This window comes from Lepidochelys kempii, chromosome 1 (assembly GCF_965140285.1).
Source record: "Lepidochelys kempii isolate rLepKem1 chromosome 1, rLepKem1.hap1, whole genome shotgun sequence".
In the NCBI taxonomy this organism is placed as follows: domain Eukaryota; kingdom Metazoa; phylum Chordata; order Testudines; family Cheloniidae; genus Lepidochelys; species Lepidochelys kempii.
In genome coordinates, this window is record NC_136380.1 from 299,721,635 (window position 1) to 299,741,363 (window position 19,729).

General features: G+C 37.4%; 1 protein-coding gene across 29 annotated transcripts in view; it reads right to left on the minus strand.

The window, feature by feature from the left end:
• The window catches only part of NRCAM (neuronal cell adhesion molecule), a 298,267-nt gene that overhangs the window by 17,043 nt on the left and 261,495 nt on the right, over positions 1 to 19,729 (minus strand). For 13 of the 29 annotated variants that reach the window (XR_012156792.1, XR_012156791.1, XM_078851134.1 and 10 more), the window contains 5 exons: positions 19,121 to 19,297; positions 17,862 to 17,897; positions 5,055 to 5,120; positions 4,378 to 4,503; positions 2,636 to 2,788 (listed from right to left, as the gene is read on the minus strand). Coding sequence is in view for 27 of the 29 variants with exons in the window: in XM_078851134.1 (XP_078707260.1) it covers positions 2,636 to 2,788; positions 4,378 to 4,503; positions 5,055 to 5,120; positions 17,862 to 17,897; positions 19,121 to 19,297 (558 nt within the window). In the remaining 2 variants the exon portion in view is untranslated. Of the gene's footprint in view, positions 1 to 2,635; positions 2,789 to 4,377; positions 4,504 to 5,054; positions 5,121 to 17,861; positions 17,898 to 19,111; positions 19,298 to 19,729 lie in introns of all 29 variants that reach the window. The other 16 variants (XM_073328065.1, XM_073328063.1, XM_073328062.1 and 13 more) reach the window with 6 other exon arrangements.

The window sequence follows — 19,729 nt, forward strand, 5'->3', positions numbered from 1 at the left end:
CAGGATCTGTAGGCAAACTCAGGGTATCTTTGAAGTTTGGAGGCAGGACCTGCTGCTCATTCCACCTAGAGTGCAAGTCCTGTTCCCACTAGAAATTCTGGGGATGAGTTTGCCTGTTTCTTAGTACCCTCCTGTTGGTTTTACTGGGGGAGGGTATGATTTGCCCTTCACTTAATTTCTTCATGGTTGGATGAGTCTGATCGGTGTGGGATTGATTTTTGCAGCTTTCACAGCCTTTGGTGGGGCATCTGTATTCTGATTTTTAGAAGTTGAATAATATTTCTTACGGAATTGATCCCAACACTTCTACTAATACACATAACAAAATAAAACAAACCCATTTTCTCTCTTTTTTACATAAAGTGGACGTTAAAAACCTTAAATATATAAAAATGTCAGGATAATATTTACAAGAAAAAAGAAATAGAAGCAGAAAGGTGATCCCGCTTTGAATTATAAATAAACCTATACCAGTAGTTTTCTTTTTGGGTCTACATTTACGTTAGAGCGATTTTGCTTTTTGTAAACATGCATATATAATAAGGCATTAAATTTTTAGTAGCAAATGCTATAGCAAAACACACAAGCACATTTAACATTCAAATGTAGTAAGAAAATAGTATCAAACAAAACAATCCATGCATAAAAACATGCAAGAGAGATGATAGGAGTAAAGATGAAAACTTACTTATGCAGCTTCTTGTATTCTTTGACTTAGTGTATATCCAATAAAGAGGGGTTTCTAAAGCCCAGTATAACTTTAAAAAATGGCATAAAATTTCCTGTTTACTCTAAACAAATTATCTGCTTCTGGCAGAAAGATATTTACTCCTGATGAACACAGAAGCTGCTAATATGTGAGAAAAAACATAACCCACTATACTGGACATACTCAAGAAGAGAAAATTGCACATTATGAAGATGCTCTATAGGAATGCTTGCTAGAACAAATAGACAATTTCTGGTAGAGACCTCACATACCCAGTCTAGGGTTTTCCTTCCTTGCAAAGGAGTACTCGAAAAAGGTATCTTGCTCTTTTGTCCCCATCCCCAATGTTTAGCAGCATTAGCCCAGATTTCAGAAAGTGACATAGCTAGATTCTTTTAAAAAGAAAATTTGCTGTACAAATTATCTGATGGGGGACTCTAAAGCAATACTTTATACTGAACCTTTGCCAGAAAGAGAGAACATTGCCTCTAGTGTTCCCAGCCTTGAAAGACTCAAGGAATGGAGCCAAGGTGTTTAACTTACTCACAGATACATATAGGAGTCTTGACTTTTTGATCTACTGAAGTTTTACTGTTAAGCAGAACGTTGACTGGGAAGGTTTTGGTCTTCCCCTCCCCTGCCGCTTTGAGTGCATTACAAAACAATCTTTGCGCTCTGCTGCCTACTGGTTCTGAACACACCTACATATATAATTTTGCATATCCGTTTTCTGGTATCACTAGCCTCCTCTGGCTAAAAGGTCACTAACAAAAACCTTTTTTTCTGAAACTGCAAATGTTTGTGAGGCACTGCTATTTAGCATTAGGTTTCAAAAGCTTTCCTATAGCAACATTGTAACACTATGAGCATTAATGTACTATAAACATGAAACAAAACAAAAACATTATGACTTTAGAAAGTGAACGCTTTTTCAAACTGGCATGCTAATCACTTGCTTTGTTATCTGAAGGATCATTGTTTCATATTGCTCAAACTACTTTACATATTAGCAATCTATTTTCTTAAATCATAATGTTTGTGTAGTAGGTGAGACCAAAGTAAGATCTACTGGATAACTGTTCATGGGCCACATTGCTTGGAATGAGTAAGAGTGCCTGGCAAACACAGACCAGACAATAACACTTCATCAAGAACATGCTGATATTGCAACACCATATTCATCATGACATTAATACATTTCCAACAAAACCCTTTCTCTGAGTTAAATGAACAGGCATTACTTATTCTTGTATGAAGTCACAACTGCTTCAAACTTTCTTGCACTAAAATCTATTATTTTTCTATGGAAAAATAGCTATGGAACACTTAAAATTCTTAAGCTGTTTTATTAATGAGAGTATTTTGTAGTTTAAGTGATATAAAAATCATCTGGAAGCCAATGTTTGATGGAAAAAGAAACATTTATAACTAGAGATCTTCTTATTTGGCACATAATATGGATATGGATGTAATAATGGATTACAATTTTACATCATGCTTCTGGAAACTAAACTGCTGATATTGAGATTGTTAGTTTTAAAAATAGGTATTCTGCTGTGTTACAGTACACCACGTTATTTAAATATTGAACAATAGGTTCTAATTCAATTCAAAGATGAATTAGAAACAAACAAAATATTTCAGCTTAAGTGCACAGAATACAGACCGAATGTGAACAGTAAGTGTTTTTTCCCATAACATAAATGGCAGGGAAACAAAGTGAACTGAAAGAAGGAAAACATTCATAGTCTACAAAGTAGATAGGCTGGCATGTCTAGAAGTTTACAAAGTAGTTTAGCACCACTGAAGAAAATGATATCAAAATGTTTTAGCTAAAATATCTCCCCACTAGCAGCAATTCAATGTTTCAGCACTTGGCATATCACAATTCTGAATGTGAGACAGAATTGGTATGGTGTGCCTCACCTGGACCTGTCTCAAACACATCCTCTGAACTCACAAAACCAGACAGACCCTCAGCACCAACCCGGACTTTATATGATGTTCCTGGTGTTAAACCCTTTAACACAAAGAAGCTCCGAGAACCATTTACAATTTCTTTTTTCCAATCTTCTTTGCCTATAAAAATTTTAGGAAAACAACAAGTTGGAATATTTTAAGTTACTATCTGCTACTCTAAGTTATAGTCAGAACACTTTCTATAGTCAGTTGGCTAAACTTGGATTTGTTGAACAAATAACTGCTTTCTCCAAAAAGAATATAATTTTAGGCAAAATAATGATTTTCAGTACTATACTGCATGCAATATCAAGAAAAAATACTATCTAAATAAGAATGCTTATTTTATACTTTTGTTCCACTGCATTACAGATAATTATTTTGCATCTATTTACAGAAATGTGTTTGAATTTGCAATTACAAATTATAAATTATAAAGAAAACATTTATTCACTGAATTTGATAATACTGCTTGCACTTTTAATCAGCATTTACTTTTGTTGAGAAATTCTCTTTAAATGCTGAAGATGATGTGGAAATAGTTCCCGATTGTTCTGAATGTTTTCCTCATGTTTGTGTACATCTTTTTCTAAAATCATCTCAAGTGACGCTGAGCAAAGTTCAGAACAAAACTTATACCTTTTCATAAGAAGACTTACAATTACAGTCGAACCTCAGGGTTACAAACATCTCGCGGATGGAGGTTGTTCATTACTCTGAAATGTTCGTAACTCTGAATAAAATGTTATGGTTGTTCTTTCAAAAGTTTACAACTGAACATTGAAACTTAATATTGAAACTTGAAACTTTTCTATGTAGAAGAAAAATTCTGCTTTTAACCATCTTAATTTAAATGAAACAAGCACAGAAACAGTTTCCTTAACCTCTCTAATCTTTTTTTAAACAATCCTTTTTTTTCAGTAGTTTAAATTTAACACAGTACTGTACTGTATTTGCTTTTTTTTTTCTCTGCTGCTGCCTGATTGCATGCTTCTGGTTCTCAATGAGCTGTGTGATTGACTGGTCAGTTTGTAACACTGGTGTTTGTAACTCTGAGGTTCCACTGTACACTGTCTCTGGCATTTATTCACCACTTAATAAGGACAGTGTACTGGAAGTATCTCCATTTTATCAACTCAGCATCTTAATGTTAATGCATAATGAGAACTAAATCAAATTGCTTTTACAGAGGGTTGGAGCTTTATTTTTGTTATTAACTACATGCTAATGTGTAGGTAGAAGTTTGTTGTTCCTAATATGCTATTTGTCTGCTGCTATTTTAAGGGATAACTTAACAAGATTTGTTTTTGTTTGATTCTTTTCTATTTTGATATGTGTATTTTTGTCACTGTAATATTCTTAGGACATTTAATAGAACCACTACAATATATTTTCACTGCAGGATTGTAATCACTGTATGATCAACAGCTTCAGGCAGTTAAAGGTAGTAATGGTTCTTGTTCACAAGAGTTGATAAAGTAACACAAGGGAACAAAGGCTTATTTTCTAAGCATCATGTATCCTGAAGAGCAGGAATTTTTATTACTATATTAATATGACACAATCTGCTAGATCAAATTAAAAGATATTTTTTCTAGACATTTAAAAAGCTATCAATAAAGCTAGATCTATATATGCCAAATTCAGTTATTAAAATATTTTAAAATGTATCTCAGCACTTAGAATAATTAAACGAAATGACTTCTTACTGCCTGCTACACCATATTCAACATAAAAGTTCACATGATCTGGTCCCTCATACTCCCAACTGATATTGGCATAGGTCTCAGCAGCAGATGCCGTAACATTTCTGATCCTTGGGTAAACTGGTCGCACTGAATACACAATAGAAAAACAAAGCAAAATATGAAATTGTGGCTCCATGCATATAATAAAATCTATCTTAAGAAACCACTATGCAAATTTGGACCACATATATGGAATGTACGGTTCATACATACTCATTGTTTCCATTATTGAAAATTAGTGACTAAATTACAGCATTAGCACATGCGGTAGTTGAACAGCAGGTAGCCACTACACTATTAAATTAGAAAGGAGAACTAAGTCTATGAACTCTACTGGCATGGCCTAGACCACTAAAATTGCCAAACCCTTTAAAATACCAAATTGCCAAAGCCCTGGAAAATACTATAGTTTAAATCTCTTGAAGTACAATGCAGACAGCTGAAAAGTGAAGAGCATTCTACAGGTCACTCAGTACTGGGAACTGCAGGAGAGGATATATTGTAATGCAGGTACACAATTTCCTTGATTCCATGTGGTATTTCACAGACTTTGCAAATTCCTCACTGCTGGCCCTGCATAGAATTTTGCTTTTCAACTATCTCTACTGAATTTATAATGATAAAAAGGATCACAATACCCTTATAGAATGTTGGATGGACAGTATGTATGACAGGGGATGTTGCAAAAAGGGTTTCTGAGTATCCTTCATCACCAGAGATAATAGAAAAGAAGAAACATAAAAAGAGTAAAAACAGTTTTACATAGGAAAATGTTTAAGCAACACAGCAGATAACAGAAGCTTACCTGTTAAGTGAACCAACGCATGCATACTCTAAGTTCATGCAGGTTTCTTTACAAATAATTTTACTTGATAAAATATGAAAAGGACAGGGTAATGTAAATTACTCTGAAAGCAAGCCAGATTACAGATGTGCTAAACCCTAACATTTATAGAAGAACATTTCTTAAATAATCATAATTAACATTTCAGACTTTTATTTTAAATACTCTATTGACAATTTAGCCATCAATAGTAACTCTCCTGCACCAAAAAAAGCAATTAACTATTTTTAGATTCTAGTTAATCTGTATTAATTCTAACCCATTCTTGAAAAGCAAGTAATCAGTATGCAGACACTAACTTCAAGGGAAAAAAACAAGAGCCATACAATCTTTTTCTGGTTCTGGAAAATTGAGTGAGGTTTGACAATCCTACACACCCCTTGAGAATCTTTGGGAGATATTATACTTTTCTCTCTCTAATTTCTATGATTTAGGAGGTGGAGACCTACATTTTCAATTATCCATTTAGTTTGGATAGCTCAATTTTTGTTGTCCAGCCTCAAAATACCTAGGAACTTGATTTTTGAGGCACTTAGCATCCACAACTCCAACTGACTTCAGTGGAAGTTGCAGTGCTGAGCATCTCAGTAAATCAGGCCCTTCATGTTTCAAGTTGATAACCCTAAAATTGAGGTACCCAAAATAAGTGGACACTTCTGAAATCGTAGGTTATAGCATCCAGGTGTTAATTCAGACCTTATATAGTAAATCTGGACCCAGTCGAAAGTGGATGTTTTTTGTTTCTGTTTTTGAAAAATATAAAGTGGGTGGTTAAACAAAAAAGAGAAACAGAGGCCCAACACTTCAAAAGCTCACTACCGCATGAAAATGACTGTACTACTGGAAAAAAACAGGAAGAACCACATATTGGTGTAACCACTACCAAAATATTCTGGTGTGAAGGGTAGAAATCAATATTTTGCATAGCCAAGAAAGATTCATGGATAAGAATTATGGATATTATGGTATTATCTTATAAACACTGCCAAAAAGATGTTCCCTTCAACATGTGGCATTTTCCTGGATGAGGAGAAGGCATTTGATTGCAATGAGTAGGACCAGTTTCTTGTGGACCCTTAAATAGCTATATTTTGGCTCACTTCTTTTAAATCAGTATGTTTACTTTATAGTTCTTCAATTGGGCTGTTCATAAATAGAAACTGGTTTTAGTATTCTTGTGTACCCAATGCTATTAAGTAAATAGATTCTTTTTCACGACATATGTCATCCTGAAATCCATCTAAATAGAAATCCAGAGCAATTCATTCACTAAGCGGTTTTCCTTCACAGAACAATGCATGAAATTGCGTTTCTGTGCTGATATTCTGCTATTGTAGTATTATTTGTCACTGAGGTTTCCACATCTAGTAAAAAGGCACTTTCTCTCTCTCAGATATAATACCAAGAATGCTTCTCAAAGACCAACAAAATACCATCGGTGAAATCCTAGCCCAAGTGAAGTCAATAGAAAAACTCCCATTGACTTCAGTAGGGCCAGGATTTCACCCCTCATGTGGAACCAGACAGTCTAATACTCTACAAATTAGATTCACAAATATGAGGGCACTCAATCTTTGCCAAATTAATATTATTAAATTGTAAATGACAATATGTCTGAAATTTGTTTTGCAAACAGGCCAAAAGATCTTGATGGTGCAATTCTCAGGTGCTATCACACATTTTTAAAAATCCTGCCAAGTTTATTATTTTCCCATGTTCATAACTCTGTTAACTCAGAGGATCTAATATTTATGGAGTTGCTTTCTACATCTTGAAGAATAATGCAATTCATTCAAAATGTGCTGCAGGTAGCCAATTTCTAAAAATATTCATAATATTAAACATGTTTATGAAAATCTCATTCTAAGTTTTCTCTCTTAGTTTGTGAAATTAATTCCCCAACTTAAATCTAAAGAGAAAATGCCTCATTCCAGCAATACACTTATGAGGAATATGTTTGTGGATGATCTGTTCAGAGTGAAAATAATAGTGAAACTGGTAAGAAAATATTACCATCCTTTAAGGCACAGAAAATTTAAATTAATTATTTTCTCTGAAAAGTTATTAATATTTTTAAAGTTCATTGTTGAAAGATACATGATCACATGTAACACACTGACATTCCACACCCAACCCTGCAGCAAAATCCTGTTCATCTGACTTGTGCAAGTAATCCCAGGAAAACATGATCTGATGTCCAGTATTTAAATATATTTTTAACTCTCCTTCTGCCCCCACACACCAAAATAATTAAAAAAAACAACAAAACCAAACCAAAAAGCAGCTCCCCTTTGTTTCACTCTCTCACACAGTTTCATTGTAAGGTTCAAATTACACCCTAAAACTACATCTGTTATTTTCCATAGTCTGCAGAAGTCACTGTGGTTCTTAATGGCTGGCCAATTTGAGTTTAATTTAGTCAATTAAAAAGTATCATCTGTATCTTCTTGCTGCTTCTTTGTTTGTTCTTTGTTTACTGGGCTAACATTCTTACCCTTCTATGTCCTTTCCACATCTTAGTATCTCTAAAAAACACAAGAAACTACTACTACAGAACCTTGTTTGCATCATAAAAGTATACAAAGGAACAAGAAAGAGCTTACAACACAGGATTCCTAACTGAAATTCACGTCTTACACCTATTCATAAACGGACAAAAACTATTCCATTAAAGCAAGACCATACATTTATTCAGTTTAGAGCAGAAGTAACACCTGCAGTCTCTCCTTAAATATCACTTTAGTAAAACACTTAATTCACTAATGTGAAATAAACACCTGAATAGCTACTGCAAGAACTTGTAATTATCTGCTGCACCATAACTCTGCAATAACAGATGAACTCATTTAGGACTTGATCCAATGACCACTGAAGTCAATGGAAAGAAGCCCATTGACTTCCATGGGTATCAAGTCAGGTTGTTAAATTAGAGGGGCTTGAAATCTGAAATACCCATTTCATACATCCTATGAAGTGAGCTGTAGCTCACGAAAGCTTATGCTCAAATAAATTGGTTAGTCGCTAAGGTGCCACAAGTACTCCTTTTCTTTTTGCGAATACAGACTAACACGGCTGCTATTCTGAAACCATTTCATACAGTACTTCTAGCTGCAAGGTGAGAGGGAAAATTACATATAAACTCCTTTGGGATCATTCTTTCTGTAAATCTCTCAAAGATGTACAAAGTAACTAAATGATTTAAAAAACATTTTTACAGTAATTACAACAGTGGTTTAAAATAGTCTTTTTCTTTAAGCCACCCTTTTGGCAAGATCCTTTTAATCATACAACTATTGAAGAGAGAAAGATTCTTGTGATAAAAGATGAGCCAGTCCCTCTACCTCACAATGCAGGAGAGTTCCTTGCAATTCATTTACAGCTGTTAAATCCAGTATAATGAGGGGGTTTATTCTCATTCTCTCATGAGATTATTCCACAGCCTAATAATTTCCATGTCAGGAATTTTTCCTGATACTGTATTTATATTACTGTTTTATTGTCTTCATTTCATCAGACTACTTCTAGTTAAATCCCTCAGCACACTATCAAACCACATCATTACTCTCCTTCCTCCCATACTTCTTGTTTACCTCATTAAAGTTTTGGTTGACTTTTATCGTGCCTTCCCAAAGCATCTCTCAGCCACGCTATACTGTATATATTACATCCCAAACCAAACCCCAACCCAAAAAATCTACATTAAAAAAGGAAATTTAGATTTCAAAATCAAGTAGTCAAAAGTTAGTAAATGCCAGATCTATTGTTGCCTGGGGAAACAGTTTTTAATTACATGATCACATACCATCATGATGCATATACATAAGGACATTAGGCTGCAGTCCTGACTCTTCCATACCCACTTTGAGGTAGCTAGAGCATATAGTGAGCTAATACTGAGCAGTCTTTGAACTTAGGAGAGTGCAGCGACTGGGACTGTGCCTGGCACTGGCAGCATGCAAGATACATAATGGTCCTTACTCATTTGCGCACTCAAACATGGGTCAGCCACAGTCTGGTCCTTAGTATTTGTTTCATTCATATACTGGGATAAAAGACTTACAGGATGGCAATTGTCACGATGGCACTCTTTGGTGGGGGGGTGTGGGTAAAATGGTACCTCTTTTTTTTCCTGCAATATTCTGGTCTCTCTAAAGTTGTCAATGATTTTTTAAATATAATTGTCAAAGGAACAGTAAGTTTTTTCGTAGGTTTTAAGGGCAGAAGTGTTGATTATGGTCAAATACTTCGACCTTCTGCATATAATGGCCACAGAATTTCACCTAATAAACCCTTCATCAAGTCTTATAACTTGTGGCTGAACTAGACCATGTCTTTTAGAGATTTCTAATCTTGATTTAAAGACTCCAAATGATAAAGAATCTACTATATCACTTGGCAGACTATTCCAATCGCTAATTACATTCCCTGTAAAAAATTTGCATCTTTCTTCCTTTTTGAACTTCTCCAACTTCAGTTTAGAGCTTTTGATCTAATTAGACTGCTAGAACTGCTAGTTTAAATTCCCTCTGGCATTGGTAAATTCTCCTTGTATATGTAATTGTAGACAGTGGCCAAGTTGCCTCTATTCTTCATTCTCTTTGTACTTTAGGTTCAATATCAACCCAGCTGTCTGATTTATGTTCAAATTCTCCACATATACTCTCATCTGATTCTTATAAATGGTTATTTTTACATGGTCTTCCTTGCTTACTAATTGTTCAGATTTCTTTTCTAGGTTTTTCTTACTGAAGACAGTATTTTGAAGAAAGAGTTCAGTTACACAGGATCATTAATTTTATACCCATCCTTTTTTTAATTAATTGACATATTTTTTCGTACGTTTTAGAAAAATTGGGGGGATTTGTTTGTTTTTTAAAGTCTGTCTCATGCACCATGTTCTCATGGTGTATGATACTGCATGTTACATAATTCAATATGATTTCTGCAGCCTGAGGTGATGAAAGCCAGGGGTCTGTGTGGTTGAACACCCAGAGTCTGTCGTAAATCTACCCAAATTCTAGCTTTCTGGGTCAGCACACCTCTAATGGCAATTAACCTTTGGCTCTGAAAACGGAGGTTTCTCAGCACTCATCACCAATGCATAAAAAACAATTGGCAGGAGCTCTGAAACGGTACTGGTGCCAATGGGTTAAAAAAAAAAAGCTTAGTACTCTTGTGAAGAAATGCCTATTCAGTAAGAGAGTAAATGTGCATTAAATTCTGTGCCACTGCAACTATACAATAGTGCTGTACAAGCAGTAATTTGATAGTCCATTCGCGCCACAAAGAAGAAACTGGATTACTATGAAGTGAACCAGTTTACACAGGCTGATTGGTTATTGTTCAGCTACCTCCAACAAATTAATCTCTGTTAACCACTCTGTAGCAGTGATATGATGCTAAAATATAGCTGGCATCAATCAGTGACCATGGCTCCAATCCTGCAATGGGAAGCACGGTCTGGAGCCCCACTAGTTTCAATGGAACTCTCTTGGGTACAAACATTCACCTGCTTGGATCTAATTGTAGGATCAGAGGACCTAAATAATAGGACCTAACTAATAATAATCTCTTCTTAAAATCAATGACAACCACTGTTTTTAATCTCTCTGCATAGCCATGTATAACGTTCAAGCCATTCACTAACACTGTTCCTCTAGATAACTAACCTACACATAGAATATACAGTCGGTAAGATTAGTAATGAGATAAAACAAAGTTTTAAACTGAGGCGGATAATTTCTTCAATATTTAGTTCAACTGAATAGCTAATTAAATTCCCACAGGAATGATCCAATCATGTGACAAACTCACCATCAAACATGACTTCAGATGGATCCTCAAATCCCTAAGTCCTGTAGTAGTACACTACTACTCCATGAAGAAAGTGCTGGGTTGAGAAGGAAATATACATCTCCAGACTTCTGTAGAGTGAAATTATGTTGAATATGTCTATACAACTGCATCATGCTATTTTTGTTTATTGCCCTGTTGATAAGACCTGCCTTTTATGAGGCACTGTTGCAAAATTATAGGTAGATGAGGAATAGCCTCAAGAATATAAAGCAAGAAAAGATGACAGGTAGTAGATTCTGCCACGAATTGACTGGGCAAAGAATTGTGTGAAAGTGAATTTTTGTTAAAAGACAGCTATTGCACAATGAAACTCATTTCCCTGTGCAACAACAAGAGTGCATTGCTTTTTAGAATTAGGAGATGCAAGTATTAAGCTACTCTCATGCTATGTGAGTTGCTGAGATGATATTCTACTAGTAGAGAGCCGCAGGAAAGTCACCTTCCTGTTACACGTCTAACTAGTTTCATATGAAAATTGTCTGATTTCTGGACCATGAAAAGTTATGGCAAGGAAGCAATGATTGCATGCTATTACCAAGAAGTCATTACTGTCTTCTCTAGTCTACTCTCCCAATTATTATGAGTATTCAAGGGGGATTTGAATAAGGAGAATGAAGTTGCCTTATTGACCAGCTCCTGATGGGTGTTCAACACATAGGGACTGGATGGAGAAAAGCATAGAGACATTAACAGTGCGTTAAATCTGGCCTCATTGATGGAACCAGTGGACAGGGAGTAATACAAAAAGATACTAGGACAGAGTTATGCAGAGCCTTGAAGACAAGGACAAGAAACTTGCACTTGATATGGCAAAGGAGGGGGAGCCCCCTGAAGGGACTGAAAGAGGGAGCAGGGAACATGATCTTAGCTGAAGCATTTTATATGGAATAAAGGAGGTAGACTACAATGGTGTCTGGGAAGCCAAAGAGAAGGAGGATGCTACAGTAATCAAGATAGGAGATGATAAGGGTCTGAATATAGAGTTTAGCTGAAGGAAAAACAAAGTAATTAAGGCATAACTAATTTTACAGACCAAACTGTCTGACTAATCAGGCATTCTTTTATGGTTTCACAAGCTCCTGTAAAGGCAATTCCACTACAGTACTCCACATGTGAGCTAAGGGCTCATAAGTGGCTTTTTATCCGGGCCAGACTGGTGCTCTTCTCTATATACTAAATACCTCCTGATTTGGGGTCTGAGGAGAAAACAACTAGCAATAACAAGTCATATTGGAGAAAAGGCTGAGTGTGCAGGAAATCTGTCTTAAGTACTTATCCTGGTACCTGAGCACTGCATAATTTTTCAGTGTATTGTCTCCTCATAAGAACCCTCTCAGGTAGGGAAGTACCATTAGCCCCATTTTTTTTTCAAATGGGGAACTGAGGCACAGAGAAACTAAGTGACTTGCCCAGTGTCAGGCAGGAAGCCTGTGGGAAAGCAGGGAATCATACTTGGGTCTCCTGAGCCCCAGACAAGTGCCCTAACAACAGGACCATCCTTAATAAGTGGTCTCTTCTCCTACTGCAAGCACAAATTTGCTGATGCTTCTCCTGAGATGACCAACACTCTAGCTGAAAGTAGGAGACAGGACTGCTGCTGAGAATGATTTTTAGTCCACAGCAAACAGCTACATATTGTATATGCAAGTGATACAATCAAAAAGGGGTAGTTTCAGACTCAGTGCCCACGTTATCTTTTTGCAACAACAGAAGTAATATTTTAAAAAATGATCATCATTTGGGATTAATACAGAAAATAAGATACTATCCTAATGTATTTGTTTGATTAGAAGTGTTCGTATTTAATGCTAATGATGCTGAAGATTATGCAAATAATTGTGCCTCTCTGTGAATGTTAAGTCAGTATCCCATATGCTCTGGTAGTATTTATCTTGCTGGTTCCTCAAATCTCATTCTCTCTCCCTTCCTTAATGACCTATTTATATGACCTGATGATAGAAGGTGCTCGGTGGGACTGAAGTCAAGTAATTACAATGATTTATTTCAGGTTGCTTCAATAATGTATATGTATCCAGCTTCTCCGTCGATAATCTTCTCTTTTATTTCAGTAGCCTCAAGTCCAGCCAGTTGATGGATTGCAAAAGAAGCATCAATTATACATTTATGTAGTTACCTACCTCCTAAGTGCCAATATTTTATGTGGTGTGTGTGTGTTTTATATATGCAGTTTTTAGATGCATGCATTTTAACCAGCTGTTGCTAAAAAAAAATCACCTTTATAAGGAGCTGCATATTCTGAGTAAACAGAAGTCATGGAGAAGGTCAAACAGAACAGGGTTAGGAAGACAAAGATCATGTAAGTGTAAATTTGAAAGTAAACCGAGTGTGACAGCGTGATTTATCCAGTTAAGTGAAGACTATGTTTCCTTCTTCAGTGATCTGGGCAGGTGGGGGGAAAGGCAGATTTGCATGACAAAGGGGTTGTTGAATCTCCTGCCTCTCCCTTGTTTTGTTTGGTTTTTGTTTAAGGATTCTTGAGAGTGGAAATATTGAAGGGAATGAGAGCTCAATTATGTATGCTCTGCCAAGGCTGCCTACTTAATGTAATAGTCTATCCAGCCCTGAGAATCTGGTTATGGGAGTTCATATGTACAGTATATTAAGTTTGAACAATTCTTCTCCCTTTTACTTTCTCTAAATTGCTGCACTATTCTGTCTTTCTAACTTCTCACAGCAGGGTGAGGAAAACATCTCTTCCCCAACCCTCCTTTTTTTCTTTTTTTCTATTTAAAAGGTCTATTTTACCTTATGTGAAAATTGCAGAGCAATAGCTTCTCTTAGTTTTGATCTAAAAAATTCTGGGATGCCTGAAGCAGTCATCTTCCCCTGACACGCACTACCATTCAGATCTGACCAATCCAGCTAGAGGTAATTTAAAGAATCTCAAGTTTAGCAATCAACAGCTAAGAGAAACGGAGAAAACAAGGATACTGTGGTTGTTTAAAAGATTAGAAACAGTAGTATACAGTCCATTTCAGACTTCACTTCTGCTTGGAGAGACAGTAAGAGAAGTATTGGCTCAGAAGGCAGAGGATTTATTTTGAGACTATGGTAAAAAGTTTGAGGAATTGTAAAGATCCTTAGTTTACTATAGCTTTGCTTGATTCTGCATTTTAAGGTGTGGTTCATGGGATGGAATATGGAATCATGGGACTTGTCCCATTGACTTGCACCACAAATGTGCTTGTCTTCAGGGGGTCAAGTAGGAAAAACAAAGAATAGTTGTACTTTTCCAAGCTCTGCTCGGAAAATAAGCTCCACCCACTTGAGATGAGAAAATGAGATGCTGTTTTCAAAAGACTGTGCAGATGCTGAAAACTGGATCACATGGTCTACTGGGGCTTGGCTCTACATCACTGGGGTTCAATGCATTGCTGGGCTCCTTGGGGTTAGCTCCTCCTTGATGGGGGGAAAAAACAAGTGTTGCTGTCTCAGCTGTGGAAACAGTTAACCACGTTGACATACCAATCATCATCATTACTATCTGAGTTAATGCCCATTGAGATGAAAGGGGCAGCTAACATTTCACAGCTGTCATTTCAGGTTGTCTGAGAACTTAGTTGGATGTCTTGGCTTCTGTTATATTTGGTTCATGTTTTCAAAGTTTTTGTTGAAATCATAAGAACTAGAGACTTTTTTTCAAAGTAACATTGAAATTAGACCCGCAGTTATACATGTGGAATCTAATTTTCCTTCAGTGGGTTTGTACAGTGGGAACTCCTTGGGACTTAGTTTATAATGACCTAGAAGAACAAGAATCCAATTCCCTTGCTCCCAGCTGTGTTGACCTTTCAGTGATAAATGGAGTAAAAAAGCAGCAAAAAGAAACTGTTGTTAAAGTAAGCTGTATACACAACAGGAACACACCTGTTGTACGAAGATACCATGTTTATAAATCTGATTTCAGAGTATAAATACTTTAAATCAAATTTGTCTGGTTTAGTTTTGTCTGGTCAAGTTTGTCTGGTTTACTGATCCTGGATTAGAATTGAAGTATGTTCTTCACTAATGGACATCATTTAACATATCTGATTGCTTTAGATATAGTTTCCACTGAACAATGTCTTTATATTGTCAAATGTATGAAAATGCTTGATAGGATACTGCACACATAGGTATTTATGACTCCCATATTCTGAGTATCTACTTACTTTTCCTTAGGAAAAAGGGATGTTTCATCAGGGTTAATTATGTCTTCACAGTAAACTGTATAGTTAAATCACTCATATACACAGACATCTTTACGACTCATAACTACATTAAAATGTTTAGAGCTGCTTATTAAAAATGCATACAATGGGATCTGCTCTTATCTACTGTCTCAATTGCTTCCCTTTTCCAAAGCTATTACAAGAACTATACATGCGAAAATGCACAGAATAGGAAGGTATTATCTTCAAGAACTCTGCACAAAGGCAATCCTGTGTCTGACAAAGGGATCAGCTACCTCACTAAGGAATAAATAGAGCTGAATCCAAGGCCAAAGATGAACATGTGCCTCAAGCAGTAGATCAACAACTGAAGAAAATAGCCCTGAATGCTCAGTCATAAGATTTGTGTGCCTGAGAAAGAGAAGAAAAGGGAGACAAAGAAAGCTGTTGCCTATATGTTCAACCTGATACCTCCTCTATGCCCTCTTTCTGTGAACAGACATATAGCAGAAGAGAAGGTCACTTAAGGTGCTGTCAGTAATCTACCTCCTATCCATATTTAATTTGTAAGTGAATGAAAGTTGACCAAATGGACAACAGTGACCAGGGTTCAGAACAAGGATTACTCCTGAGGGCATTCTGTGCCAAAAAATAAAAATTCTGCGCACAATATTTTTAAATTCTGCAAATTTTATTTGTCAAATAAATGTGGAGGCTCCAGCATGGCATTGGGGAACAGAGGCCACTGGCTGCACAGAGGGTGCACAAAGGGAGATCACTGTGCAGCTCCTTTCCCTTCCACCCCCAGGACATGGACTCAATGTTGAGGCTGCACCCAACCCTGACACAGTGTAAGGACCGGGCCTGTTCCAGAAACACCCCAGGGCCCTGCCCCTCTGTGTGGGCAGGCAGGCTCAGCAAGGCAGGATCCAAGTGTGGAAGGCTTTAGTGGGGGGAATGCAGGTGTGGGTTGAGAGGGTTCCGTGTGGGGCAATCTAGGTGCAGGCAGCTCAGTAGTGGATTCAGTTGTGGGGGGGATCTGGATGCACAGGGGGTTGTTGGGGAGTTCTGGGTGCAATGGTAGTGGGACTCTGCAGGGGGGTTCCAGGTGAAGGCAGTTGGGTCTCAGAGTGGGGGGGGATAGAGCTCAGCAGGGGTGTCCGGGTGTGGAGAGCTTAGTGGAGGGGGGGTCCAGATTCTGAGGGAGTGGGGATCCAGGTGCAGCTGCTTGGGGCTTGGTGGGGTGGGGATCCGGGTATGGGTGACTCGTCGGTCTTGTTCAGGTGCAGGGGGAGCGGGGCTCATTGGGGGGAGGTTCTGAGTGTGGGGGGGGTGAGGTTCAGCAGGAGGGTCTGGTATGAGGGGATCTGGATGCATGGGGGTTGGGTGGATGGGGGTACCATACTGGGATCCTTCCTCCTGCAGCTGAGGAGCGATGCATGCAGGAAGCGGGGTGGTGATGGTGGGGAGGTTGCAGAGCTTCCTGCAGCAGAGGGAGAAATCTGGGGGTGCCATGCAGGGGAAGAGGAATTCCTGTCCTCCCGAGTCCAGCCAGGACTAGAAGCTGAGCCCAGCACAGGGTGGGAGCCACCAGCCGGGTCTTTCCCACTGCCCTACAGTGATTTCTCTCTCTGCCAGCTTCCCTGGGAACCCAGAACATACTGCTCAGGAGGGTCGCATGACCACTCTTATTACTTCCCCATCAGAAAGTCAGCAGAATTCCCCCAGGAGTAAAGGATGTTCCTCTTCCCAGACAACATAAACTTGGCAGCATAGGTGCTAGAACAGTTTTTATAGTGGGGATGCTGAAAGCCGTTGAACCATACTGTAAACCCTGTATGTGATGGAAACCACTTCAAACCAGAGGGTGCAGAAGCACCCCCAGCATCCCTAGTTTGAGTACCTATGCTCGGCAGAGTCCTTTCAATATCAGTTGTTGGGTACATCTACACAGCAAGCAGCAGTGAGTCTCAGAGCCCAGGTTGACAGACTCAGGCTTGCGCTAAAAATAGCTGTGTCGGGGCCTGGGCTGGAGTTCAGGCTCTGAAGCTTAGGCAGAGGGATGGGGCTTGGCTCCAGCCCTCCACAAATCACTACACAGCCGTTTTTAGCACTGTAGTGCAAGCCCTGCAAGCCTGAGTCTGTCGAGCTGGGCTCAGAGAGCCCGCCATGGTCTGTACAAACGTACCCATAAAGGCTCACCTCTATAAGGTAGGTAAGCTTGCGTGAAAGAATGCCTGTTTACCCCATGCTAGTAAGAGGGTGAAACTGCGCCTAGACCCTGAACACACAGGACAGTGCTATACAACTTCATAATGCAGAGAAAGAATTAGACTTTGCTGAAGTAAAGCTAACAAATTCCTCTGGAATGTTGTAGCAAAATATGCAAAATATGTAGGGTGCATCTTTATCAGAAAGGCAGCCTATTAAATAAACCGTTCCCCCAATATCAATTAATAGTTAATACAACAAAATATAGGTCAGTGTTTTCTCTCCTTACCAGCAGAAATTTCCCCATTTATAACACCGCAAAAATCCACACACTTACAAAATCATGCAGAGTTTTATTTTACCTTTGCCTGCACCTAGAGCAGGAGGGAGAATACCAGCTTTAATGGGGGAAAATAAAAATAGGACACTATATAATTAGATACAACACCAGAGGGAACATATATATATAAATATATATATAAATATAAATTGTCATAAAAGCATGCAGTAAGTGAAATGTATTATCAATGGAGTAAGAAATTAAATACATACTTATGCTGAACATTGATAGATTATTCTAAAAGTTAATATACATGCATTTATTAATTTTTACTGTTCATGCTTGTTAACATTCACTTTTTTAAAAAAGGTACATTTTATGATATAACCAGAATACACCTACTAGATCTACTGAGTTTCATACCAACCAATTTATGGCAGTTTCAACAAACTATAAGCTTACCAAGTATGAAACAAGTAAATCTAAAGCTTGCAATAAAACAGAATTTAATATTAGAGGTGTGCAAAATTATCAAAGGCCACATCACAAAGTTTCCAGAGTGATTTTAATTATTTAAATTGAATTTCCATAATATTTTTAAGGATAGCACTCCCAACAGAAGAATTCTGTACCAGATCCTAAATATAAAATTCCTGAAACAACATAAGCTTGTGAAGAGATACTCTCACTCCTAAATTAACACCAGACTCTTTAACTGGTGACCATATACTGGGCTAGTCTTGGTCTTAGCTGTGGTACTACATTTACAGTACACCCATGTTCCTATTAGGCCCATGACAAAACGTTTAGACTACATATAAGTTATTGTGACTTAGAGATTTGTATTGTTTTAGACTTTATAGATTTTCTACTAGCCAAACTGTAGCAGGCAGCATTTCATGACTTTATCACTGGACGAAGGATAACCACCAGAACAAAGTATTTTACCTGTGACCAGAAGAGGTCATGGAAGCAGAATAATATAGATATAGTATAGATGACTGGGGGAAGGCACTTAAGAGTATGTAAAGTTGCATGAAATTTTGAAAGGCACAGCCTAGCCCAGAAAAGCAAGTAGTCTAGATCTTCTAAGGAAAGTGATATACAGATGTGGCTTTTTATACCAATTATTTTAAATGTCAGTTGTGGTAGAAATTTTTGGCACATCTTTTCTTTAAAATCTGTTTTAAATAGTTTATATTAGTACACAGTAAAACTAGGTATTCACTAAATAATTTTTAATAAAGATTGCTTCAGCAAGGAAAAAGTACTAACATTTTGAATAAAACATGTAGGATTCTTTAAACTTAAATGGACTTTCTTTATACATACCCAGCTTACCTTCATCCATAATTGTTACTGCTTCCTCAGTTATTTGACTTCCAGATCCAACTGATGTTTGTGCATAAAAGTAAAACTTGTATCGTGTGCTGTAATTTAAATTACTTAATATCAAGCTGGTCTCGTTTGCAGGAATTCTGATCTCTATCAAGGGGCCTAATTCATGAGTGCTGTTAACTGTCATTGTGAAAAAAGCATAAAGAGTTAGATGGTTTATCTTTGAATATTGAAGATATTCAACTATATTACAGTTGTGTAAATTAAAAACTTTTATAACCAGGTACTGACCTTCTTTTCAAATTTCTCTACAGTGCTGTTCATTTTCGGATTCCAGAAATGATAAATACTGTAACTTCTGCTATCTGACTTGCTAAATCAGCTATATGCTGGACAGAGGCTAGGCTTGCGTGGCTGTGTAATGGGGCATAAGGTTCAGTTTACTCCCTCCTGAGAATGGCAGGGAGACAGGGAGGTATTTTTACCAGTAAAAAGACTAAGGGCAACATTTTCCAAAGCACCTAAGTGACTTAGGAGCTTAAGCCCCATTTTGAAAAATGACTTTGCGCCAGATTTTCAAAGGTATTTAAGGGCCTAGGGATGAAGATAGTT